This window comes from Sorex araneus, chromosome 4, assembly GCF_027595985.1.
Source record: "Sorex araneus isolate mSorAra2 chromosome 4, mSorAra2.pri, whole genome shotgun sequence".
Lineage (NCBI taxonomy): Eukaryota > Metazoa > Chordata > Mammalia > Eulipotyphla > Soricidae > Sorex > Sorex araneus.
The window spans coordinates 132,641,843-132,665,770 of NC_073305.1; the positions used below are offsets into that span (position 1 = coordinate 132,641,843).

The 23,928-nt window shown below is 46.8% G+C and overlaps 1 protein-coding gene across 1 annotated transcript in view; it reads left to right on the forward strand.

Moving 5' to 3' along the window:
• Positions 1 to 21,539: 21,539 nt before the first annotated feature.
• Positions 21,540 to 23,928, forward strand: part of CRYBG1 (crystallin beta-gamma domain containing 1) — a 51,925-nt gene continuing 49,536 nt past the window's right edge. Inside the window, exon 1 of the mRNA XM_055134616.1 lies at positions 21,540 to 22,255. Within this exon, the coding sequence (XP_054990591.1) occupies positions 21,540 to 22,255 (716 nt within the window). The remainder of the gene's footprint in view (positions 22,256 to 23,928) is intronic.

The following is a 23,928-nucleotide window of genomic DNA, read 5'->3' on the forward strand; positions in this document are numbered from 1 at the left end:
GATCTCCAGCACAGCATATGTCAATCAGACACTGCCAGAAGTGATCCCCTAGCACAGAGCCAGGAATAAGCCCTGAACACAGCCAGGTATGGCTCACACCTCAATAAAGGAGACGGCTGGAGGAGTTATATTTAAGAAGTACTCAGCGTTAAAGAAAATTGACCTAATTCTCCAAAGACATAAAATCAATCAGTCAACCTATCTATCTACTCATCTATCTGTCTATCTATTTCAGGAATCAGATTTTCCATATAATTTAAGGCAAGCACGCAGGGCAACTTTCCCCAAACCACCTACTATTTCCACTGTTGTCCCTTCAGCAGTTTTTGGTTCAGTGTCACACCCAAGAAGGGCGCACCTCCTTAACCCTTTCAACTCTTGACTCAAACACACACCCTTTTCAGATGTGCATTTCACGTAAACCTTCAGTGTCTGCCATTTGGCTCTGACGCTGGAGACAGCCGTTCAGCCGGAAGGTGAGCTCGGGAGAGTTCCAGAAGGCAGGTTGGAAGGAGAACTAGACAGGGCTTCTTTGAGAAGAAGCTCAATATTGGTAATGCCTGCACAGCCACGTTCTCCTTCTCATCTCCTCTCAGTGTTCCTCTAGGAAGGGAAAAAAGAGAAGCAACATCATGGTAAGAATCTGAGTTTTATTGTCTCTCCCTTACTAAGACTCTGTGTGTTGAACTCTATCTTCTGTGTAGTATTGTTAGTATTGTTATTAATGATACCAATTATCTTCACCATGTGTTTATTTTTTGAGCTGACAAATTCCAGGGCATTAGAAACCTCTCTGGGGTTTGGGGTTTGGGGTTTGAAGTTTGGAGTGAAAAGGGCTCTCTATGTGATCTGTTGTGTCTTCCCTTTTTTTAGCTTCTTTAAAAGATTTCAGGTGATCATAAGTGACTTATTAAAGATATTTGAGCTGCTTCCATCTGCAGTTCCAACAGTGTCACTTTCCTAGATCTGTGACTGAGTGTGCTGTAAAGGACGGAGTTCATGACCCCCCCAACCCCCCCAGATAGACAAGTCTTTTTTCCCCGCCCCTTTCTCAAGTTTTCAAAGACAAACCCAACCCCTTGGAAAAACCTGGTCCGCAAACAGTATTGAGAAGCACGCCTGATTTTCCTTTTTTTTCATGTCAGAAGGTAGAACTTGATTACACATTCTTTTAAAATGTAGGTTATCTTTCAAAAGTGTTCTCCAGTGGGCGTTGGTTGCTGCTGCCCTTACCAGCCTGTCCCTATAACAACTTATTATGTATTGCACATACTTTCCCCAAACGAGATTTCATTAGGACATAGACATTTATGGGGAGAGACTCGGCTTCCTACAACCCTGTCATTCGAAAAATGCTATGCCTTAAAATGTTATGAGAAAGGAAAGCAATCTTGTAAACCTTAAGAAAAAGAAGTTTATGTAAGGTCTATTAAACTCTGCTTCACTCGTGTGATCATAGAGGAACAGGAACACAAAGCCCCGGGTGTTGGGCATTATTCTCATTATTTTCTTTGTTAATATTTAACACTTACTTCCCCTTCTCCCCCGTCTTTTGATATTATAGACACAGTGGCTTAATACCTGTGCTGGCAAACAGCCCTTACCTAAGACAAGAGGATAATATTTTCCTAAAAACATTTTTTGTTTGCGTGTCTGTTTTCAGTGCCATGCACTGAACCCAGGAAATCACACAGCATATATAATATATATGCATACATATGCTTACTTATGCTATATATGTGTATATGTGTGTATATAGGTGCATATATGTATGTACACATAATGTATACATGTGTGTATATATATATATTTATTTTTTGGTTGGAGGTAGGGGGTTGGGGCCACATCTGGCGGTGCTCAGGGCGTACTCCTGGCTCTGTGCTCAGGGATTAATCTTGATGATGCTCAGGGGATTATATGCAGTTCCAGGATTGAAACTGGTTCAGTTATGTGTGCAAGGCAAGTGCTTTAACCCCGATGCTGTCTCTCTGGTCCTTCCCTAGAAATCTTTTTTTTTTTTGCTTTTTGGGTCACACCGATGTTGCACAGGGGTTACTTCTGGCTCATGCACTCAGGAATTACTCCTGGCAGTGCTCAGGGGACCACATGGGATGCTGGGAATCGAACTCGGGTCAGCTGTGTGCAAGACAAATGCCCTACCTGCTGTGCTATCGCTCCAGCCCCTCCCCTAGAAATCTTAACAAAATAAAATATATAGTGTTTATTGGGTATGCATTTTATTTTTCCCTTTATTTTTAAAATAACTTTCTCTATTAAAAATAGCATATAAATATAAGAACATCATGATCAAGAACCTTCAAAAATTAATATAAGGGTCTGGGAAGACAGTTCAAAGTAATAAGTGAGTGTTTAGTGTGTGGGAGGCCCAGGTTTGATCCCCAGCACCACATGGTGCCCTGAATACTTCCAGAGTCTCCCTGAGCACTAAGAACAGAGCAACCAGCACTGTCAGGTGTGACTCCAAAACTAAAAATATATATATACTGTAAACTTCCTAAGTGGAATTTTGGATATTTCGCTCAACCTCCTTATGAAGGCCTCACTGACTGTCTCAGCCCGTGGTCCATAGGTGACACACGGGGAACTTGGGGTGTGATAGGTGAAAATGGCTCGAAGAGGTATGTTGGGTGTATCAGCCTACCCGTGAAGGTGGGGGCTCCCGTGAACTTTTTGTGGTCGGAGAGAAAGAGGCAGGAAAGGGTTGCTCTGCTCACAGCAGAATGGCTAGTGAGGTGACACGTTGCTTTTCATACTCACCGGGCGAGGGGCAGGGACCTGGTGCCCATGTCTTGGCGCTTAATCAGGACTCAGGCAGTGCTCCACCTGGGTGCGCAGGCTTGTCCGCCTCAAGCCCGTACAGGAGCCGTGTTGGCAAAACGCACCCCAAATGTGCAAGCTGAGGCAGAGAGACCGCCTCCCAGGCCCAGCCGCCTGCCAGGAACGGAGTGGGGAGGGATGATGAAAGCCGGGCTTTTCAGAACTGAAGGCAGCAGTGTTTCTTGCTGCTTCCCGCCCACATAGGAATAGTGCCCCAGTCCCCTGAGAGAGGGCTGGTGTGGGGGAGGGGGGGGCGGGGGGAAGGGGTGAGGAAAGGATCTGAGTGTGGGAAGGGGCAAGTTCTTGAGGGTAGGAAAGGAGAGGGGAAAAGCGGGGAGGCGGAAAGTGCGCCCAGAATGGGGTAGGCTCCGGTGGGTGTGGATCTACCCGGCTGGGTAGTTCTGTGGGCCCCTGAGCTGACTGACTCTCTCACTACTTGGTTTCCACAGCTCACTTCTGGCCCTGACCTACGTCTCCTCCCTCCATCCTTAGCATGATACTCTGTCAACTCTTTCTGTCAGAATGATCTGCCTTGCTTCTCCTGGATCATGTTTAAGCCTGTGTGTAGACATTTTCTGTGTAACTGCCTGTGTGTGTGGGTGGGGAGGGGGCGGGTGTATGTGTGTATGGGCGCGTGCGTGTGCATGTGTGTGAGTCAAGGGCAGCCAAAGGAACGGAACAGGAAATGTGAGGAGACAGTGGCGCAAACATTACCCAGCAGCTTCAGGTTCCACCAGTTATGCGTGACCTTGGGCAAATCACTGTTCTCCCATGTGTCTTCTCACAAGAACCTGAGGATGGCCATTCACAGGACTGTTAGGAAGAATTGGGTATGGGGTAGGTTCTTCAGAACGTTAGCTCAAATAAGTCACAAAGGGGGAAGAGTTAAAAAAATAAAGCCAATGACATAGATAAGCATATCCCATGCTACTGGAAAGCAGGAATCTTATTCTTGTAAAACACAACATACTCGGGCTGGAGAGATAGTACAGTGTGTAGGGCACTTGCCTTGCACACAGCCAAACCACGTTTTGATCCATGGCTGGTACACAATATGATCCCCAGAGCCCCACCAGGAGTGATCCTTGAATGCAGATCTAGGAGTAAGCCCTGAGCACTGCCAAATGTGTTGCAAAAACAAATCACTGTCATCACTGTCATTCTGTTGCTCATCGATTTGCTCGGGCGGGCATCAGTAACGTCTCCATTGTGAGATCTGTTGTTACTGTTTTTGGCATATCAAATACTCCATGGGTAGCTTGCCAGGCTCTGCCGTGTGGGCGGGATACTCTCTGTAGCTTGCTAGACTATCCGAGAGGGACAGAGGAATCGAACCTGGGTTGACTGCATGCAAGACAAACACCCTACCTGCTGTGCTATCACTCCTAACAGACAAAAAATCAAGCACCCCCCCACAGACTGTGACTCAGAAAAGTATCTAAGATATGATGTAGAATATAATGAATGAGTATAAAGCAAGCCTCTATATCATGAGGGTTAGGTCAAGAAACAGATTAAGTATTTCTGCCCCTCTGACGTCCCTTGTGTCTTTTTTTTTTTTTTTTATCAATCACGTCTCCCTCACCACCAGAGGCAGTCCTAGGAGAACTGAGTAGTTCACTCACTTCAGGACAAATTGTCATGTGCCCCCCCCACACCTCAGCACTCCACATCCTTATTTCACTACAACTTTTTGCTTCAATTTCTTTAAAACAAAGGTTAATACACAAAATCCATAATGAGAAAAATTTTAAATAAAGATAAAAGCTGTACCATTAGAGGTAACCACTGTCTTAGCTGGCATGATTATCATATCTTTGCTTTAACTGTTTTATCACCCAGTCCATGGTAATACAGATTGATTTTCCTATTCTGGAATTTCATATACATGGAATTGTTGTTTTCTGTTATTTTATGTGTATGTGGATTCTTTGTAAGCTTATAAAATTCAGCCTACTTTCACCCCTTTTATGGCTGTGAGATAATCTGCTTTATGTATACAGAATTTTTTTTCAATACTGTCAAATTCTGAGAGTCTCTTGCCCGCATGCCTGGCTGTCTTCCCCTGGGAACCTTGATAAGTTTTTCTCAAACAAGCATATTGATCATAATTTCTGGAAATCTCTAACTTTCCTGTCCACATGTCAATAAGCAAGAAGCAGACAACAAAGAAATGGGGCAACAGATATGCAAATTTGATTGTTTGAGAAAAACTTATCAAGGTTCACATGGGGCCCCTAGGAGGGAATGGGGTTCAGCTTCCCTCCTCACCCCGAGCAGAGCTCCCGGTGGCCGAAGACCACTGGAATCTAGCCACACCCATGCTCGAGGCCCCTCTCCACACGTTCGGACAGGACACACGCATGAAGGTACCAACAGAGGAACCCAGGTGTGTGTAATCCCATTAACGGCCAACATCCAGAGACTTAAAAGCAAGCTCCCAGAAGCATGCGGCCACAAAGCAGCCGCATGATATCTTGTAGCCTACTTCTCCCTCTTGGAGAAACTGGCAAGTTTCTGAGAGTTTCCTGCCCACATGGGACAGCCTTGCAAGCTCCCATGCTGTATTCATATGCTAAATCCAGTAACAAGCTGGATCTCATTCCCCTGACCCTGAAAAAGCCTCCAGTGCAACATCATTGGGAGGGCCGAGTCGAGATAGACTTCTAAGATCTCAGGGAAAGGACGAATGGAGAGGTCACTGAGCTCGCTCGAGAAATCGACGATTAATGGGATTTTGTGATTGTGATTGTGATGTATACAGAATAATGAACCTACCTTCTGAGAGGTGATGGGGTGTGGGTCTGCCTCCTGGTGGGGGCTCAAGCACTGCTGATATGAACATGTGTCTGTGCTTAAGGCCTGGAGCTGCTTGTTTGAGTTTCCTGCTGTCAGCAGTCATAAAAGGAGAGTTAGGGTTCCTGAGATTACGGGGGGTAGGGGGGCGGCATTTATGCAAAATCATATTCATACTGCTGCTAAATATATATACCATGTATGTCATATACTATATATAATTGGGCGAGTGGGGCCACACTGGGTTATGCTTGGGGCCTATTCCAGCCAGTTCCATGCTCAGGGCTCCATGTGGTCCTCAGGAGGGGACTTGAACCTGGTCTCTGCAAAGCTGGCAAGTCAGCACTTTGAACCAGCTCCCTGACCGCTGTATTTCATCTTATTTTTTTTTTAGATATTTTTTTGTTTTCATCCCCCTCTTTTCTCCAAGGAATTCCCCAGAAGCTTCACAGACATATTGTTTGATCCTCAAAACAATCCAGAGGATGGATATTTCAGAAAATGGATTTGGGAAAAATCATTTGAGAAGGAGACTATGGCTAGAGACAGGCTTTTGTTCCTCTCTGAGAATTGTTCCTTGAGGATTTCAGGGTGAATTTGCTGCCCCATTTCTTTGTTGTCTGCTTCTTGCTTATTGACATGTGGACAGGAAAGTTAGAGGTTTCCAGAAATCATGATCAATATGCTTGTTTGAGAAAAACTTATCAAGGTTCCATACGTTAAACAAAACTATATTCTTGTTTTCATGAAGCTTACTTTCTGTAGAAAGACATCAAAGTAAACCAATAAATAGAAAGTACACTTAAAGTTAACAACTATGAAGAAAAAGAAAAGTTATTGGGCTCTAAAATGTGAGGTGTTATTTTACCCTTGGTGATTTTAATGTCTTCTGTTACCTAGTTTCATATCTGCCATACATTGTGATCTGGAGAAAAATGTTTTTAAAAAGGCAACTTAATTTTTTTCTAGCCATAACACATTGGAAATGAGATAAGCAATAACACACATGCCAAATTCTACAGACCCATGAACTCTTTTAGAAACTGTCTAATATAGCAATTGTAATGTCATTTTCACTGAAAATCATAAATCTTATTTAGCATCTACAACTTAAATGGGGCTGGAGCGATAGTGCAGCGGGTAGGGCATTTGCCTTGCACTCTGACGACCTGGGTTCGATTCCTCCACTCCTCTCGGAGAGCCCAGCAAGCTACCGAGAGTATCTCGCCCCCACAGCAGAGCCTGTCAAGCTACCCGTGGCATATTTGATATGCCTAAAGCAGTAACAAGTCTCACGATGGAGATGTTACTGGTACCCGCGCGAGCAAATTCCTGAATTATTTTCATGGAAGCACACACTCTGATTCTTGACTGAAAAATTGAAAAGTGTTGACAGGAAGTCAATTCTCACTGGGAGAGAAAAAAAATAGAAGAGACTTTTGGGAAGTATATGTTAATGAGAAAGCTAAAGAGGTCTTTATTTCCTAGAAACAAACCCTCCATTTTTTTCCATAGTTTTGAATGTGACAAGTCTTTAAGCCAAGTCTTTCCCAAAGTGGGTGTTCTGAAGAGGGAATGTAGGCCAAGGAAGTTGCTCTGCTAACCTTATCAGGTTACTCGGATACCCTGAAGTTAGGACGTCTCAGGTCACGAGCTCAGCAGGGCAGCTAGGAGTTGGCAGGCAGTGTCCATGTCCGCATTGTCCTGTTGAAGAGGCTCCACTCCTTGCTTTGTTCCCTGCCCTTCCATTTTGCTGTTGTTGTCTTGGGGAGGAGGGAGCATGTGGGGGCTCCCAAGCAGTGCTCCTGAGGTCAGGGGGCCCCTCCCCATGATTCTCAGTCGACCATGCTGGCGGTTCAGTGCAAGGGCCTGAGGATGCAGAGCTTCAGGGGCCCTCCCTGCATGCTGGAGATGACCTGGGCCACGGGCAGTACTCAGGGGCTCTGGGGCTGCACCTGGCGATGCTTGGGGAACCACGCAATATGGGGATTAAAACAGGAGTGCTGCAGGCAAGGGGTTCCCTCCCCACTCCCCTCCCTCCCTCCTTCCCTCCTTCCCTCCTTCCCTCCTTCCTTCCTTCCTTCCTTCCTTCCTTCCTTCCTTCCTTCCTTCCTTCCTTCCTTCCCTCCTTCCTTCCTTCCTTCCTTCCTTCCTTCCTTTTCCCTTCCCTCCTTCCTTCCCTCCCTCCCTCCTTCCCTCCCTCCCTTCCTTCCTTCCTTCCTTCCTTCCTTCCTTCCTTCCTTCCTTCCTTCCTTCCTTCCTTCCTTCCTTCCTTCCTTCCTTCCTTCCTTCCTCCCTTTCTTCCTTCCTTTCTTCCTTCTTTCCTCCCTTCCCTCCTTCCTTCCCTCCCTCATTTTTTCCTTTCCTCCCTCCCTCCCTCCCTCCCTCCCTCCCTCCCTCCCTCCCTCCCTTCCTTCCTTCCTTCCTTCCTTCCTTCCTTCCTTCCTTCCTTCCTTCCTTCCTTCCTTCCTTCCTTCCCTCCCTCCCTCATTCCTTCCTTCCTTTTTCCCTTCCCTCCTCCCTTCCCTCCCTCCCTTCCTTCTGTGGTTTACAGTGCTATTCAACATTCTCATTTCTCATGCACATCATTTGATCCCATACTATCTCCCTGGCCCATTGATGTTTTGATGACCGGTGGTGACTCACATTTGCTTTCATTGCTTATCAGGGGCTGCTCACTTGGTTGTGGTCCTGGGGGTCCCAAAGACCAGAGTGTCTGGGATCATAATCAGCCTTTGGGTGGCACCAGGAATAAACCTGAGCCCTCAAAAGCCTCAAGCTTGCTTTCTTGGCCATGTTATAGCCACTGAGCTCTCCCTGGGCACAGGGCTCCCTTTTGTGTAGTATTTCTTTCTCTTCTTAGTTTTCTCTTGTTCTTGGTCCCTTTCCAGTGCACTTGACTGCTGCCTGTAGGTGGGGGGAGGTGGGCTCCCTCTTGTTCTGAGCTGCTTCTCTCTCTTCATTCTAACTCCCCTATACACTCATCACATCATTCTTATATGGGTGACTTAACTGGAGTTTAGTATTGCCACTGAGTACTTGAATTCTGAGATTCACTGATGCCTTTTTATTTTTTATTTTTTTAATTTATTCTTTTATTGAATCCCCATGTGGAAAGTTACAAAGCTTTCAGATTTAAGTCTCAGTTATACAATGATGCCTTTTTAATGTTTCAAAGTATATATATTTGGCCGGGGTGGGGGGAGGCAGGAGAGGGAGGGAGTCACACCCAGCAGTGCTCAGGGCTTACTCAGGGCTCAGGACCCAGGACTCTCTTCTGGTGAGCTCCAGAGACCATAAGGGATGCTGGAGATCAAACCAGTTCCACCGCATGCAAGGCAAGTGCCCTACCTGCTGTGTTATCTATCTGGTCAATCAAAGTACATCTACTTTTGAAGGGTGGTGGTGCTCAGGAACTAATCCTAACTGTTCACAGGGACCACTTCTGGTGGCACTCAGGGGACTATATCCAGTGCCAGAGATGGAACTGGTGCTGGCTTCATGCAAGGCAATGGCCTCAACTCTTGTACTATCTCTCTAACTCCAAAGAGCATATTCTTGACCTTTGACATAAATTATTTTAAAGCTATTCTTTCTTTCTTTCTTTCTTTCTTTCTTTCTTTCTTTCTTTCTTTCTTTCTTTCTTTCTTTCTTTCTTTCTTTCTTTCTTTCTTTCTTTCTTTCTCTCTCTCTCTCTCTTTCTTTCTTTCTTTCTTTCTTTCTTTCTTTCTTTCTTTCTTTCTTTCTTTCTTTCTTTCTTTCTTTCTTTTTTCTTTTTCTCGCTTTCTTCCTCTCTTTCTTTCTTCCTCTCTTTCTTTCTTTCTTTCTTTCTTTCTTTCTTTCTTTCTTTCTTTCTTTCTTTCTTTCTTTCTTTCTTCCTTTCCTCCTTCCTTCCTTCCTGTCTTCCTGTCTTCCTTCCTTCCTTCCTTCCTTCCTTCCTTCCTTCCTTCCTTCCTTCCTTCCTTCCTTCCTTCCTTCCTTCCTTCCTTCCTTCCTTCCTTCCTTCCTTCTTTCCTCCCTTCCTTCTTTTTTGCATGAGGGCCTCACATGCAAGGCCTGTGCTCTACCACTGAGCCACATTCCTGGCCCTGCAAGACATTCTTTTGGGGGATTCCCCCCTCTTTAAAATTTTTTGTCTTTGGGCCACATCCAGCTGTTATCAGGGCTTACTCTGTCCTCAGGGATCTGCCTGGCAGTGTTTGGGGACCATATATGTGCACAAGGATCGAATCTGGATTGGCCATGTATAAGGCATGTACTGCTGCACTATTTCTCCAGTCCCATAAAGTCATTATTTTAAAATTGCATAATGAAAATCCTAGTTTGTGTCAGAGTCAATTTTTAAAAAGTAAGTATTTGATCTCTAGTTCACATTCCATTTTCCAGTTTGGCTCATTTTCTTCACTAACTTAGGAATCACCTAGTTGGTTATTTTATATACTAGACAAGATATGCATTAAGTCCTGGAGGTAGCACCATGGCATTATCGCACTGCCATCCCGTTGTTAATTGATTTACTCGAGCGGGCACTAGTAGCATCTCCATTGTGAGACTTCTTGTTACTGTTTTTGGCATATCAAATATGCCACGGGTAGCTAGCCAGGCTTTGCCCTGCAGACAGGATACTCTCGGTAGCTTCCGTGCTCTCCGAGAGGGACAAAGGAATTGAACCCGGGTTGGCCTCATGCAATGCAAGCGCCCTACCCGCTATGTTATTGCTCCAGCCTACCCCTGGATGTAGAAAGAAATAATTTATGTAAATTTAAAATCTTTGTGTTTCTTCTCTAAGCCATCCATGATATCTCAAAGAACAATACTTGCCAAATTAGGATTATAGCAAATAAATTCATTATGGCAATTACTTCATGGGAGAAAAAAATGTTCTGAAACTTTGTTCAATTTAAGTATGGAGAAACAGTTGTGCACATTAAGTATTAGTCAGAGCCCAACACAGGAAATAGTACACTCAACTTGGGTAATTGAGAAAAATAATGAGGGGCTATTTCTAAAGTGTGGGCAATGTTTTAATGAAACCAAGGGAAGTAAAAGAAGCTAATGTGTCAGAGTTCTTGGCTCACCTGGCCCCTTCTCATGGATGGTTGCTAACTCTGATCAGGAAATGTGTGCTCCCTAGTTTACAAAACTTTTCTTATTTTTATATGCATCGCACCCCACAAAATCTAGTTTTGAAATAAAAAGCTGTGATTCTCTCATGGCCAATGCTTGCAAAACATCTTGTCCCAGTAGGCCTTGGTGGCAAGAGGAGGCAGCCCTGAATGGACCCCAGAAAGAAGTATACTTTCCCCCGAAACCAGGTCAGACTTAGCTGCGCCCAGCCTAGAGGAGAGGCAAGGTGTGGAAATAGCCCTCTCACTGCAGGACTCCCTCTGATTTCCAGTCACTGCCTCTTCTTCCTGAATAAACCATAATCAAAGGCAAAGGAGTCAGTTTTCAGTCTCCATCATGGTCCAGGATCTAGGGCTCAGAGTGAGTGAGGAAGGATGAACAAACAGATATACTTTTGTTACTGTTTAGTGTACTCTATGTAGAGAGTCACCTGACTCTAAAGACAGCACCTCAAAAGTGAGACTTCATTTCCTGTTCTGTCTATTATGCCTGTTATCATAATGCAAGGTCTAGGACGAAGCAGGTCATACAGTTATAACCTGGTCATGGCAATCATAGAAGTGGAATGGAAATCATATCCTAGTATGGAAATTGTGTTCTCATGACGTTTTATAATTCCTGATGCTAAGTAACTTTTAGAAATGGTGTGAACTATTACAAAGCCTGACACTGCCTTAGGAAAATAATTGAGACTCTTTGGGCTGTTGTTTGCTTCTTTATGATAAGAGAAAATTCTAGCAGAAATCAGGCTCTCAATAATTATTAATGGAGTGAATCAGCAAATGAACCTTTAACTCCCCACTCTCTGGTCTTATCTTTCTTCCTGGTCAAGTATCAGTGATTTTAAACCAATACGTGGACCCAATTTTATTATTACATGTTATAATAAATAAACTAAAGACAATTCATGCTTAAAACTCAGAATCTACTTTTTATTTTGTTTTGTTTTGGAGTCACACTAAGTGATGCTCAGGCCTTATTCCTGGCTCTGTGTTCAGAGGTCTGCTGGTAGTCATGGTTTGAGGGCTGACTGCATGCAAGGAAATCTCTGAACTATCTCTCTGACCCCTAGGAGTACACCTTTAAAAAGAAACTCTTTATTTCTTTATTAAACCCTTCAGAAGAGCAGAAAATACTTTTGGAATGAGAAAAAAGTTAGTTCTTTCATAAATTATGGTTTTTATTAAATTTTACCTCTTCAGAACTTTATTAAACCTGAAAGTAGCACTGCACTGTCATCTCGTTGTTCATGGATTTGCTTGAGCAGGCACCACTAACATCTCCATTGTGAGACTTGTTGTTACTATTTTTGGCATATTGAATACGCCACAGGTAGCTTTCCAGGCTCTGCCGTGTGGGCGGGATACTCTCGGTAGCTTCCGGGCTCTCCAAGAGGGACGAAGAAATCAAACCCGGGTCTGCCACATGCAAGGCAAATGCCCTACCCTCTGTGCTATCGACCCAGTCCTCAGAAAAAGTAAAAAATTAAAAATCACCCAGCACCCCTTGGAAATCTGCTTACTTTAAGCCAACAAACAGAAAGGTGTGCTTACCTCCCAGCAGTTACACCCCAGATTACTACCTGCACCCACCAGCTCCACCTCACCCCTCCTCTTTCCTGTGAAGGGTTGCAGCCCCCTAGAGGGGAAGTATCACCTACTCAGGGAGCCACCTAAAGGCACTCCTTATGCAGCTGTGGAAAATGGCTGACTGTAGTGTCGGGCCCAACTCTGCAGGAGCGTTAGTTCTGGGGCCTCTTACTCAGGCTAGTCCCCATTTCCTAACAGCCCTGGGAGAAACCCACTACAACCCGGAGTAAGAGAGCTCCCTGGCTCAGTGTAGAATCATTATGAAGAAGCTCGATTATATTTAGAATAGACATTTATAACATATAAGAGAAAGACTTTTTTTTTCATTAAATACATTTTGGTTTTGCTTTTTTGGGCCACACCTGGCAGTGCTTAGGGCTTACTCCTAGGTCTGCACTCAGGTATCACTCCTGACGGGGCTCAGGGTAATCATGTATGGGGCCAGAGCTGAAATACGGATGGTATGCATGCAAGGCAAGCTCCCTACCTGCTGTATTATCACTCTGGCCCCAAGGAAAAGATTCCGTATCAGTTCAACAGGTCAAGGTTTATTTAGATGAGTAGCTTTTTTGTTCATATATATATGTGTGTATGTGTGTGTGTATACATATATATATATATATATATATATATATTTGTTGTTTGGGGGGTTATAGCCCATGGTGTTCAGAGTTTACTGTGGGATCAGTGCTCAGGTATCATGCTTGGCTGCTGGTTCTCAGGGGACCATATGCAGTTTCCAGGATCAAGCCCCTGTCAACTGAGTGCAAGAAACATGTGACTCACTGTCCTATCTCTCTGGCCCCTTAATTTCTTTAAGTCCATAGTATCAAGAATTCCTATCCAGATCCTCTAAATTTTGTTCTATCTCTCTGGGAGTTCCAATGTGATATTCTGCTTTACATATATTCTGAGGATATAGTGTTATTAATTTTAATTCTAGAAGTGTGAATATTTCTAGGTTATCCTAGCAGTCAGAGGTACTAATGATGAAAATTTCATTATTCATCAAGGTCTTTTCTGAGTTTATTTTCTTCTTCTCTAAACTTCTCTCTACAGCTGGTCTTCTATCTAGTTTTTAATTTTTTCTCCCTATCCTCCTCCTCTCCCCATCTTAGCTTTGTCATTAATCACAGATCCAAAAAATATTTCTAGTTTTTATGGAATAGAATTTTCCAACCCTTGCTTTCATTTTTAATGACCAGATGCCAAAATTATTCAAATTCCTTTATTTTCAAAGAGATACAAATATTTCTAAACTCTAAGCAGTAAAGCCCCTCATTGATGAAAACACATATGTAGGTGCTATAAACCTAAAGTATTAAGAAAGTAACATGGGCGGATATATTGTTTACATCACGCGCTGGCTTCCTTCCTTCTGAGGGCGCTGAGTTGGAGTTCAAGACCTCAGCAAGGTCTTGAACTAAGTAAAGACCTTCTAGCCATTCACAAAGTAAATGAATAGAAAATCACAAGGAGCGTTTTCCCCAAAAGAGTGACTTTTGCGTGCCAGTGTACATCTGTTCGAGGTTGCACAGGTGAGTGCATGTACGGAGAGATCTGGATCTGCGTCCTTGAGTCAGAGCAGGCTGGCGGCCAGCAGTCCTGAAGAAATCCCTGTCTGGGTGCCAGCAGAATCCTCCTGGGGCAGAAGCAAGCTGCAGGTTCTTGACCACGCTAAGCATTGTGTAGAGAAGATTTCCATTTGGCTTTTGTTTTGTTTAGACCTCATCATGAGTTATCTCCAAGAATGTTGGTAAGTCCCTTCTGGAAGGCAGGAATTAGGTGACTAATTCTTTAGCAGCAGCTAATACTGCTAGTTACATCCACCATTAGCTGTAAGCCCCCTCGTGAGATGTTAGGAGCGCAGCCAGGATGTTGCCACTGCTCTTTATAGGCTTATAGCAATAAAAACCACGGAGGGAAACACATGAAAAGCACATCTTAGAATGGTATAATTTACATTTGCTTTGTTTCTGTTTGGGGACTACCCCTGACGGTGCTGAGCGCTCTGAGCTCAGGGATCACTCCTGGCAGGGCTTGGCGCACTGTATGGGGTGCAGGGATAGAACCAGGGTTGATTACACGGAAAAGCAAGAGCCTCTCTCTGCTGTACTATCCCCTCAGCACCCCAACATTTATAATTTTATATAATATGTTCCGCCTTTCTTACTTCAACCTCAAAATATGATTTCAGGTGAAATACTTCAATTGTAAAAGAATGACTCCAGTGGGTACCTTGTAAATGAACACACAAGCAAAATCCAAGACACAGACAAACTTGAAGCAGCACAGCCTTTCGCCTGGACCTGCAGGATTCCAAGTGCAGGTTCTGCAGTGAGGTGTGCAGGAAGCGCCTGGTAGAGAGCTAATTGCCAGGGAGATCCTGTGTTAGCCTGGGTGTGCTGTAGGGATGCCATCAAATGGAGACCCCTAGGATTCTACCCAAGCTCCAGGGGCAGGGAATGAATCCTGGGAGAGCAGGAAGAAGGCTGATGGCTCTCTGCCTCTTTTCAAAAATACTCTTCCACACATGTTGTCCTCAAGGTTGAGGGAGCAAGTGCTGGTCTGTGGGATGCCCATCCTAGGTTTCTGATCCTGGGGTGAAAACCCTGACTTACGACACCTGCTAATCTTCCCTGGACAAGTTCCACGCCTCCTAGACTTTCATTCTCCACCTGCCATTGTCCTTTTTTCCCCCCAGGGATGAAATAAACTCACTGAAGTGACTGAAAAGAGAAGTGTGTTCTGTTGGAAGGCCTGTTCCTTCTCGCAGTCCAAAGACAGGACTGACACTTTCCCAAGGGGAATGAGGCATTCTGTTTGTGCTTTCTCATTTCTGGTTCTGTGCTCAAAGATCATCTCTGGCAGAGCTTGGGGAGACCATCTGTGGTGTTGGGGATTGAACCCGGGCCGGACAAGTGAAATGAAAATGCCCTACCTGCTCTTTTGTTGTTCTGGCCTGTTATTCTTCTGAACACTCTTCAGAGTTACCATTTTGGAGGTGTAGGGAACCGGGCTCTGAGAGAGGGGTGGGAGAAGGAAGGAGAGAGAGAGAGAGTCTGTACTTTGTCAAAGAGAATCTTTGAAATGAGTCCCCATTGACTCTGAAATGTATACTCAAGCTAGATGGTGTGTGTTTCTGTTCATGCCCTTCTCCCCCCACCCCCGCAGGAAAAACTTTGTCTTTAAATAAACTTTATTAAGACAGTTTATGAAATTGTGCCCATTTTAAAGTTATAGTGTTGAATTTTAGAAACTGCATATTCGTCAAGATAAAAAATATTGTCATCATCCCAAAGTTCCTTGGGCTTCCTACTAGTCACACCTATTTCCCCTCCTCCCTATACTCAGGCAATCACTGATATACTTCCACTGATTGTAGATTTGGAGAACCTAGAATGTCCTATGAAGGAAACTCTTCAGAATTGAACCTTTAGAGCCGGACTTTTTCCACTTAATATAATGTTTGTAGGATTTATTCATGTTACATTATAGAAATACATAGTTATTTCAACATTTTAATTTTTGTCCTAATCAGTAGTTCTCACAAGGGGTTACTCCTGGCTTGGTACTTAGGGGATCACGCCATGTTATGGACCTCCTGCATGCAAAGCATGTGTTGCATATGAAATTTAATCTGTTTTACTGCTGTTGCAGGTGACTTATATACAGTTGAGGAGAGGAGAGGTAGCAGCCTAGAGGGAGGGGGGCTATCAATTTTTCTCTCTGCCCACTTCTGTCACCTGGGGGAGTGCCTGGGAGTTTGGGACTGATGAAAGTCTGTGATGAACATGGTATACAGGCCTTACATCTCACAACTCCATCCAACAGTCATCAAACTTCACCGGAACCACACTTGTGCTACCAGACATGATAAATTATTCCTGCCACCTGATTTCTCAGGGATCTAGGGAACTCAGGCTGGAGTTAAGCATTGCTCTTTCCAGGAAAGGAAAATAAGCCCTAATTTCTACTCAGGTTTTTTTTAATAAGTCTTCTGCTATCTCCCATAGAGAAATGGGAGATAGCAGAAGAATTTGAGGAGGAAATGAATAGTGACATAGCACTGTAGCACTGCCGTCCCGTTGTTCATCGATTTGCTCAAGCAGGCACCAATAATGTCTCCATTGCGAGACTTCTTGTTACTGTTTTTGGCATATTGAATGCATCATGGGTAGCTTGTCAGGCTCTGCCGTGCAGGTGGGATACTCTCAGTAGCTTGCTGGGATCTCGAGAGGGAGAGAGAAATCGAACCCAGATCGGCTGCGTGCAAGATACGTTTATTTGGGAAAGAAGTGGAAAGAAAGAGTTTTGCACTCAAAGGAAAGCACAGGCTTCTCCTGAGTGGAGAGAGCCTAGTATATGCCTCCAGGTAGAGCTGTAGTGAATCCCCAACATGAAAATGCATACCATAAAGAAGGTGCACACCTCAGGCAAAGATGCGGGCTACTTCCCCAGAATGCTGTGTGCCTTTGCTTCTGCCAAGATTTTGTATATAGTTTTCTCAAACTGCTTTCCACAAAGTCTGTTGCTAGGTTGAGTGCAAAAAAGAGAGAACTTGGAGTTGTTAATAGTCATCTTTGACATTCTTTTGGGGGTTGTGTGTGTGTGTGTGTTTTGTGAGGGTTTGGGGCCACACCTGGATGTGCTCAGGATTTACTCCTACCTCTATACTCAGTGATCACTCCTGTGGGGGGGCTCAGGTCACACCTGGGTGCGCCTTGAAGAAGGCAAGTACCATACAGACTATACTACCTCTCTACACTGCCCCCTAGTGTGTGTGTATGTGTGTGTGTGTGTGTTTCTTTAGATTTTTAGCTAAACCCCTCTGAACTGAACTGAACCCTTCTCCTCTTATGGGGTTCAGCTGCTTAGAATTCTGCATCGTGGAGATTTTCTGGTTTCCTCAAATGAGTCCTATATTTCAAATGACTTTGGGTTGATTTGGGTTCCATACAGTGTTTTCCCCAAATCCCATTACTAGCCCTCCTCACAACTCCACCTTCTGTCTTGTGGCCAGAAACACTGCCCAGCAGTGTTGTGTTTGACCGGAAACACATTTGTTTATTCACTCACCGGTTGATGGGCATTTAAAGTTCTGTTCCGCTTTTGACTGGTGTGAATGAAGCTGCCACGAACAGGCATGGGTAAAAAGGCAAACAAGATTCTAGAATTCTAGGGCATTCCACAGACAGAGCAGCCAGGATGCCCCTCGGAGGCAATTAGCTAATTAGGCCAGCAGGGAATAACCTGTTCTGTAAAAGCAAAAAAATGAACAAATTCTCTGTACTGAGCACAGTGGACTGCTGATCAGGCATCTTTCAAGGCATGGGAAAAATGGATTGCAACATTATTGGCAGGACAGAATAATACATACACGTAGCTGTTTTCTTTGGACATGTAGTGGAATTAAGCCAACAGACTCCCATCTATTTTTTTTTCTAGGTTACTTCTACAAGCTATGTTTGAAGGCCTGTCCAGGCAGAGAGACAAAGAACCCCAGTTGTATAGTTGAGACTTTACTGACTGAACAGAACTAAAGAGGGATCCACAGAACTGAGTTGGAAAGGGGAATTGACAGGGTGGAGTCTTTGGGTCCTTGGGTGGAGGGAAGCAGGAACTCTGGTGCTGAGTAAGGTTGGGATAATGTGTACATGAAACCATCATTAAGTATTGTGAATCACAGTACCTTAATAGAGACAAAAAATAAATAAAAGGATTTACTGACTATGGGGCAGGGAGAAGTCATCTTGGCAAATGGGTAGAAAAAGTATAGGCAGTTAGAAGGACTGGATGAAGATCTGTAAATCACTCAGCAAGTGACTGGCATTTTGGAGGGATCACTAAATATTGTTGTATTTGAAAGTCATATATTATAGCTTTGACTTGCAGGCGAATGATCCAAATATCCAAATGGTCCCTGGGCAGTTGGAATATTTTAGCGGTGGATTTTTGGGGGGTGGGGCACCCAAAGGGTGCTCAGTGATCACTCCTCGCAGGAATCTGGAACCATATAGGTGGCTGGGAATTGAATTTGGGTTGGCTGCATGCAAGGCAAACGCCCTACTCTCTATACTATCCCTCTAGCCCTAGTGAATTTTAAAATATTATACCCTGACATTTCTATTATCCTATATTATCTAGATAATTATCAAGTAATTATTCATCAAAACCTGGCTAGATTTTAGGCAATCAGTATAAATTGTTACCAAAGCACCCGTTAGCTGCATCTCAGGTCCATTGAGGACCTTCAGTCGCTGTTTAGTCGTAAAGTTCCCACCAGGTGCTTCTTAAAGGGAAGAATCCCTCCTGCGTTCCCTTAGTAAATGTGCTTCAGGGGGCCAATGACCCCCTGGTCAATGGGGGTTGGGGGAGGCGTGCGGTGGGCGTGGCCTGGAAATTATTCCGGGGGCTGACTCTCCCTCTGGAGTGCCGACCCCCAGTCCCACCCCCCCACCCTCCATGAGGTCAAAGCTAAGGATAAGAATTTGGGTTTGAATTGTGACTTGCATATTCCTATCCCAACAGGTGTTGAGTTTCTTCCTACGTTGATGCATAATACCATGAGGTAACTGTGTTGCCTAAATAAACTGCTGTGCCAGTGTGTCTGCACTGTCTTAATAAATGCATCGGGCTCCTAATTCCATGCAGTCTCTTAATGGGTGGGGAAAAGCTGAAGCTGCGCTCAACGGTATGGCCTAGCTCTGGCCTGGCTGTGCCGGCTGCCCAGGGGCTGCTCCGTGAAGCCTTGCGCACAAGGCATGCGCCCCTGATCCGGGAGCGATCTCCCCGACCCTCTGTGATCTCACATAGACTTTTCTGGTTCCAACCGTCTCCAAAGTACACTGATCGCTTGTTAACGCAAACGAAACGGACCGTTCAGGAGGCCTCTCCCCACCCAAAACACCGACAGTCGATATCGTAAAAACATTCCTTCCTGGCAAGGTGGGGGCTCTTCATAGCCTCACCGGGGCCCAGGCTTGTTCTCCTGGGTTTTCAGTGGCGGGGTTAATGCTTAAGTGATCGCAGCCTTACCTAGGGGGCTTGGGTTCAGCGACGTTGTCCCGGAATACGCCTCCTTCTGGGAGCCTGGCAGGACGGGCCCTCCCATTCCCTCCCTGGCAGCGCGGCCTCCTCCTCTTCCTGCTCGCACCTTCCCGCTCCCCGCGCCGCTGCGCCCATTGGCGGGCAGGTTTGTATTGATTTGTGCAGTGCACCCTCCTGGCTTCCGGCGCTGGCACCAGGTGCGAGCCGTTTGGCCCCCGGCGTTGTAAGAAGAGCAGGTTCCCCCCCACCACCCCATCTTCTATCCCAGGACCGGTGAGGCGGAGCGTGACGGACGGCCCTCTGGCCCCCTCCCACGGGCGGGTATGCACCTGGGGCTCCCGCCAGTGAGCCCCGGAGCGCAGCGGGGTGTACCCCGCCGGCCGAGATCGGCTAGCGCAGAGCCCCACGCGCTTCTGGCCCTCTCCCACGGGCGGGTGTGCACCTGGGGCTCCCGCCAGTGCGCCCCGAAGCGCAGCAGGGGGTTCCCCCCACGCCGAGTTCGCCTAGGGCAGAGCCCACGCACTAGAGCGCACCCGCGCCTCCGGACTCGAGCGGAGGTGCGGCTACCTTCGCCCCGCTTACTCCTGGTTACTCCAGGTGTTTACATTCCTGCGAACTCCGGGCGGGGAAAAGCCTCTCCAGAGAACTCGGAAGCGGCGGGATCGGTTGGGTGGGGGGTGGGCGTTTGAATGCCCGCGTGCGTCTCCCATTGGGTGCGGCCAACCTGGCTGGGCTAAGGGCGGGCCCAGGTGATCCGGACTTGGTTTTCTGAAAATGTTTCTGCTTGTACTTAATGTTGAAGCCAGGTGGTTTATTACTGTTCTAGTGGGCGCTGTTTTTAATCTCCTTGCCCCTCCTCTCCTAGAAATAAAAAAGGGCGGTATTAACGGTCCAAATTCCGCTTTAAGATACTTTGTTTTTTAAAAAAGATACTTTGTTTTTACTGTTGCGCTATTGACACGCGTGACTGTTTAGGGTTGCACCAAGGTAACAAAAAAAAAAATGCAAAAAAGGAGATCTAGGAACTAGGAACTATCCGAATTTTCTTGTATAAGTTCTTACCATACAGGAAAGGTCATTCTAAGACGCGTCAAGCATTAAGAAAAATTCAAAATTACTGTTTTGTTTTTGTTTTGCGGGAATGAATGTAACCAAAACATAGCTCTCGTTTTCACTGAGAAAAACTTCTGATTTATTATCATTTGGTTTGTAGTTGCTTACGACTGAAGAATGGGGAGAAAGAAGGAAAGAAAAAACAACCATAAAACCTACAACCCAAACTCGGATTCTTACATGTTGTCTTTCCCATCTCTTTTTATTTTGCAGTCCAGAGCACAGCCGCCAGAAGAGAACAAAAGGAAGCCAGTTTTGGGGAAGCTTGGCAATCTGTTCACTGCTGGGAGGAGAAGGAACACGAGAAACGGGGTAGAGTGTCCCACCAGTGTAAATGCCAAATCAGGGCCTCCCAAAGATGTAACCGCCGGCAAGCTCGCCGAGAGGGAGGGCGAGAAGAGCAGCAAACCTCAGGGCGACCAGCCGAAGCAAACAGACGCTTGCGAGGAGCCGGGCATCCCCCAGAAGTCCCAGGAGTCCCAGGACCAGCCCTGCTTCCAGGAACCCGTGAGCCACGCCGAGCTGTCACCTGGTGGCGGCTCGTGCAGCCCCACAGCGGCGGCGGGGCCGCAGGGCCACGAAAGTGATTCACCCCAATTAGAACCTGTAGAGGCAGAGGGAGAGACTTTCCCAGATGCCACCACCGCTGCCAAGCAGCTGCATTCCTCGCTAGAGAAGAACTCGGGGCGAGAGCAGGCGGAGGCGGGGGAGGACGCCGTGCAGCAGGGCGCCGGCCGCCAGCAGGAGACGGCCCAGCAGGGGTCCAGTGGAGTGCAAGGGTCCCCGGGAGAAGCCGGCGAGGCCGCGGACGGAGCCCCCCCGGACGCGCGCGGGTCAGGGGACCCCCCAGGCGACCCTCCCGCGGAGGACGCGGCGGTGCCGCGCGGCAGAGGCGCGCCCGGGGAGCGCAGCCCGTCCTCCACGGTCCTGACGTTGGACATCTACCTGCGGAAGACCGAGGCGGCGCCAGTGGGCGAGCCGACCCCCGCCGCCGGGGAGGGGGGTGAGTGCAGCGACCCCGAGGACATGGAGAAGCGAGGGAGCGGGCGGCGCTCGGGGCGGCGCAGGAAGTCGCAGAAAAGCACTGACGCTCCGCCGGGAGCCGCCGACGGCGCGGCCCGCGACGACGACGCGGTGTTCGAGGACGAGGCGGGCCCCGAGAACGGGTCGGCGGAAAAGAAAGGGAAACCTCCGCGGGCGGCCACCACCGACGGGGGCGTCGTCCCCGCCGCCAGCCCCGAGCCGTGCAAGCCGGGCGCGGGCGCGGCCAGAACGCAGCAGCGCGGAGCCGGGGAGGCGGCGGAGCGGAGCCGAGCCACGCCGCAGCCGCCCGCCGCGTCCCCCACCAAGCGGAGGGGCAGGAGCCGCGTGCCCGAGGCGGTGCCCCCCTCTCCGGTCGGCGGCCCGCGGGCAACCGCCAAGGAGTCCACCGCACCCAAGAAGGCGCCCGCCCCCGAGCCCGGCCCGGCGGTGGCGGCCAAGGGCGCCGCGGGGGACAGCGGGGACGAGGCCACCCGGGTGGTCCCGCGCGAGCTCACGGTCAAGAGCAGCTCGCAGCTGCCCGACTTCAGGCCCGAGCACAAGCGGGGCCCGCTGCCCAATCACTTCGACGGCCGCGGAGAAGGGGGTCGAGCCAAAGAAGCGGGCCGGGCGGCCGGAGCAGCCGAGGGCTCAGACTCCTCTTTGAAACCCAGGAACCATTTCGGCGCGGGCAGATCCACGGTGACCACCAAAGTGACCCTGTAAGTAATTGCGGGAAGAGGTTGGGGGGGGGGGCCGGGGGGCTGCAGTACTGGCCGTGTCTGCAGAGAGGCAGGACCACCCCCATCACCCCTTCCGCAAACACACCTCCCTGCTTTGTATTTGTGGAAGCGCTTCTGCTCAAATGAATATGGTTGAAGGGGGCTACTAGTTCAAGAACACTGTGAAGGTTTAAAGGAGATGGCATAAGCCCAAGAGGCTCTGCTAGGTTCTGTTTTAATATAGGACTTAAATCAATGTAAAAACAAGTTGTTTACATAAGTAATAGGGTTCAATCTCTCCTTTAAGATGCACGGGCATTTCTAGATTTTTTATTCTTTTAAACACATGCAGTGAATTTGAAAACACAGAGCTAACAGTAGTATGACCCAGCGGCTTCGGCATGTATGAGTTCAAGAGGATTTACAGAACTTCAATGGAGTGTAAACGCATTGTTGGGGCCTTAGAGATAATACAGCCACTTAAAGTGACTTGCGATTCATGCGACTGAACCCAGTTCCATCCCACGCACAGTCTATGGTCAGCTGAGCACAGAGCCAGGAGTAAACCCTGAGTACTGCCAGGTGGTGGCCCCCAAACACACCAAAACAAATAAACTCATTATTGGCTTTAATCTTTAGAAAGAAAAATCTCTGTTATAAGTTGGATTGCTTGTTTTCCTGTCATAGGGGATGGGGTGATATTTTTTGGTTCCAGGTTGAAAGTGATTTTCAGTTACTGGAAAGGAAAAGAGATCCCCTTTCTTACTAGGTGCCTATTTGCTAACTGGAAGGGCACAGTAGGAGGATCCAGCTCAAGCACAGTCTGAATACGCTCTTATTGATTCTTTACATATTTGTTGAGTGCCTTCTTTGCTAGATGGGGAATGATTCACAGATGATTCAGTATGTTGTCCTTGAAAAGTTTATTGCCCAGTCTGTTACACAATATGTAGGCAGATAAGCCAGTTAACAGCATGCAGTGGCAAAGTGGCTATGTTTAGTGGATGTGACTTACCATCTGTAACATCTGGGGAAGAGCAAAGGAGCTTGGCTTTTGGCATTTTGGTGGAGATTTGACATCATTGTCTTACTCGCAGTTGGGCAGGATAGGGGAAGATTCCCTATACAACTGTTAGGATCCCCCCCTTTTCCCCCCTCCCCCCCCACCTTCCTTCCCAGACTCTCTTAACTCCCCTTTCCCAGATCCACCCACTCCACTTACACTGCCCCCCTGAAGTTACTAGATTAAAAATGAATAAATTGCTTCAGATGTTTATTTATTTGTGTGTGCACATAATTATTGAGCTGGCCTTTCTTATTTCAATTCTTAGAGAAGCCAGTGTTAGAGTGGGAGGTCTGTTTGGTGAACACTTTAAAAAAAAATCTGCTTAATGAATAATTTGAGCTACCTCACCAGCTGCCAACCTAGAGACCTTTGAGATAGTCAGTTATTTATTCTGTAATGACAGCATCAGGGAAATAACCTGAGTGAATGATGCCCATTATTTGTAGAAGGCCCATGTGACAGAACAGTTGGAATCTCCAAGCATGAGCCTTAAGAGAAAAGTTGCTGTGTACCTGATTCCGGATGCCTTACCTGTCTTCCGGCCGGAATACACCAGTGGAAAAACCAGAATTGTAATGTTATGCTGTGAAGCTACAGGGCAAACAAA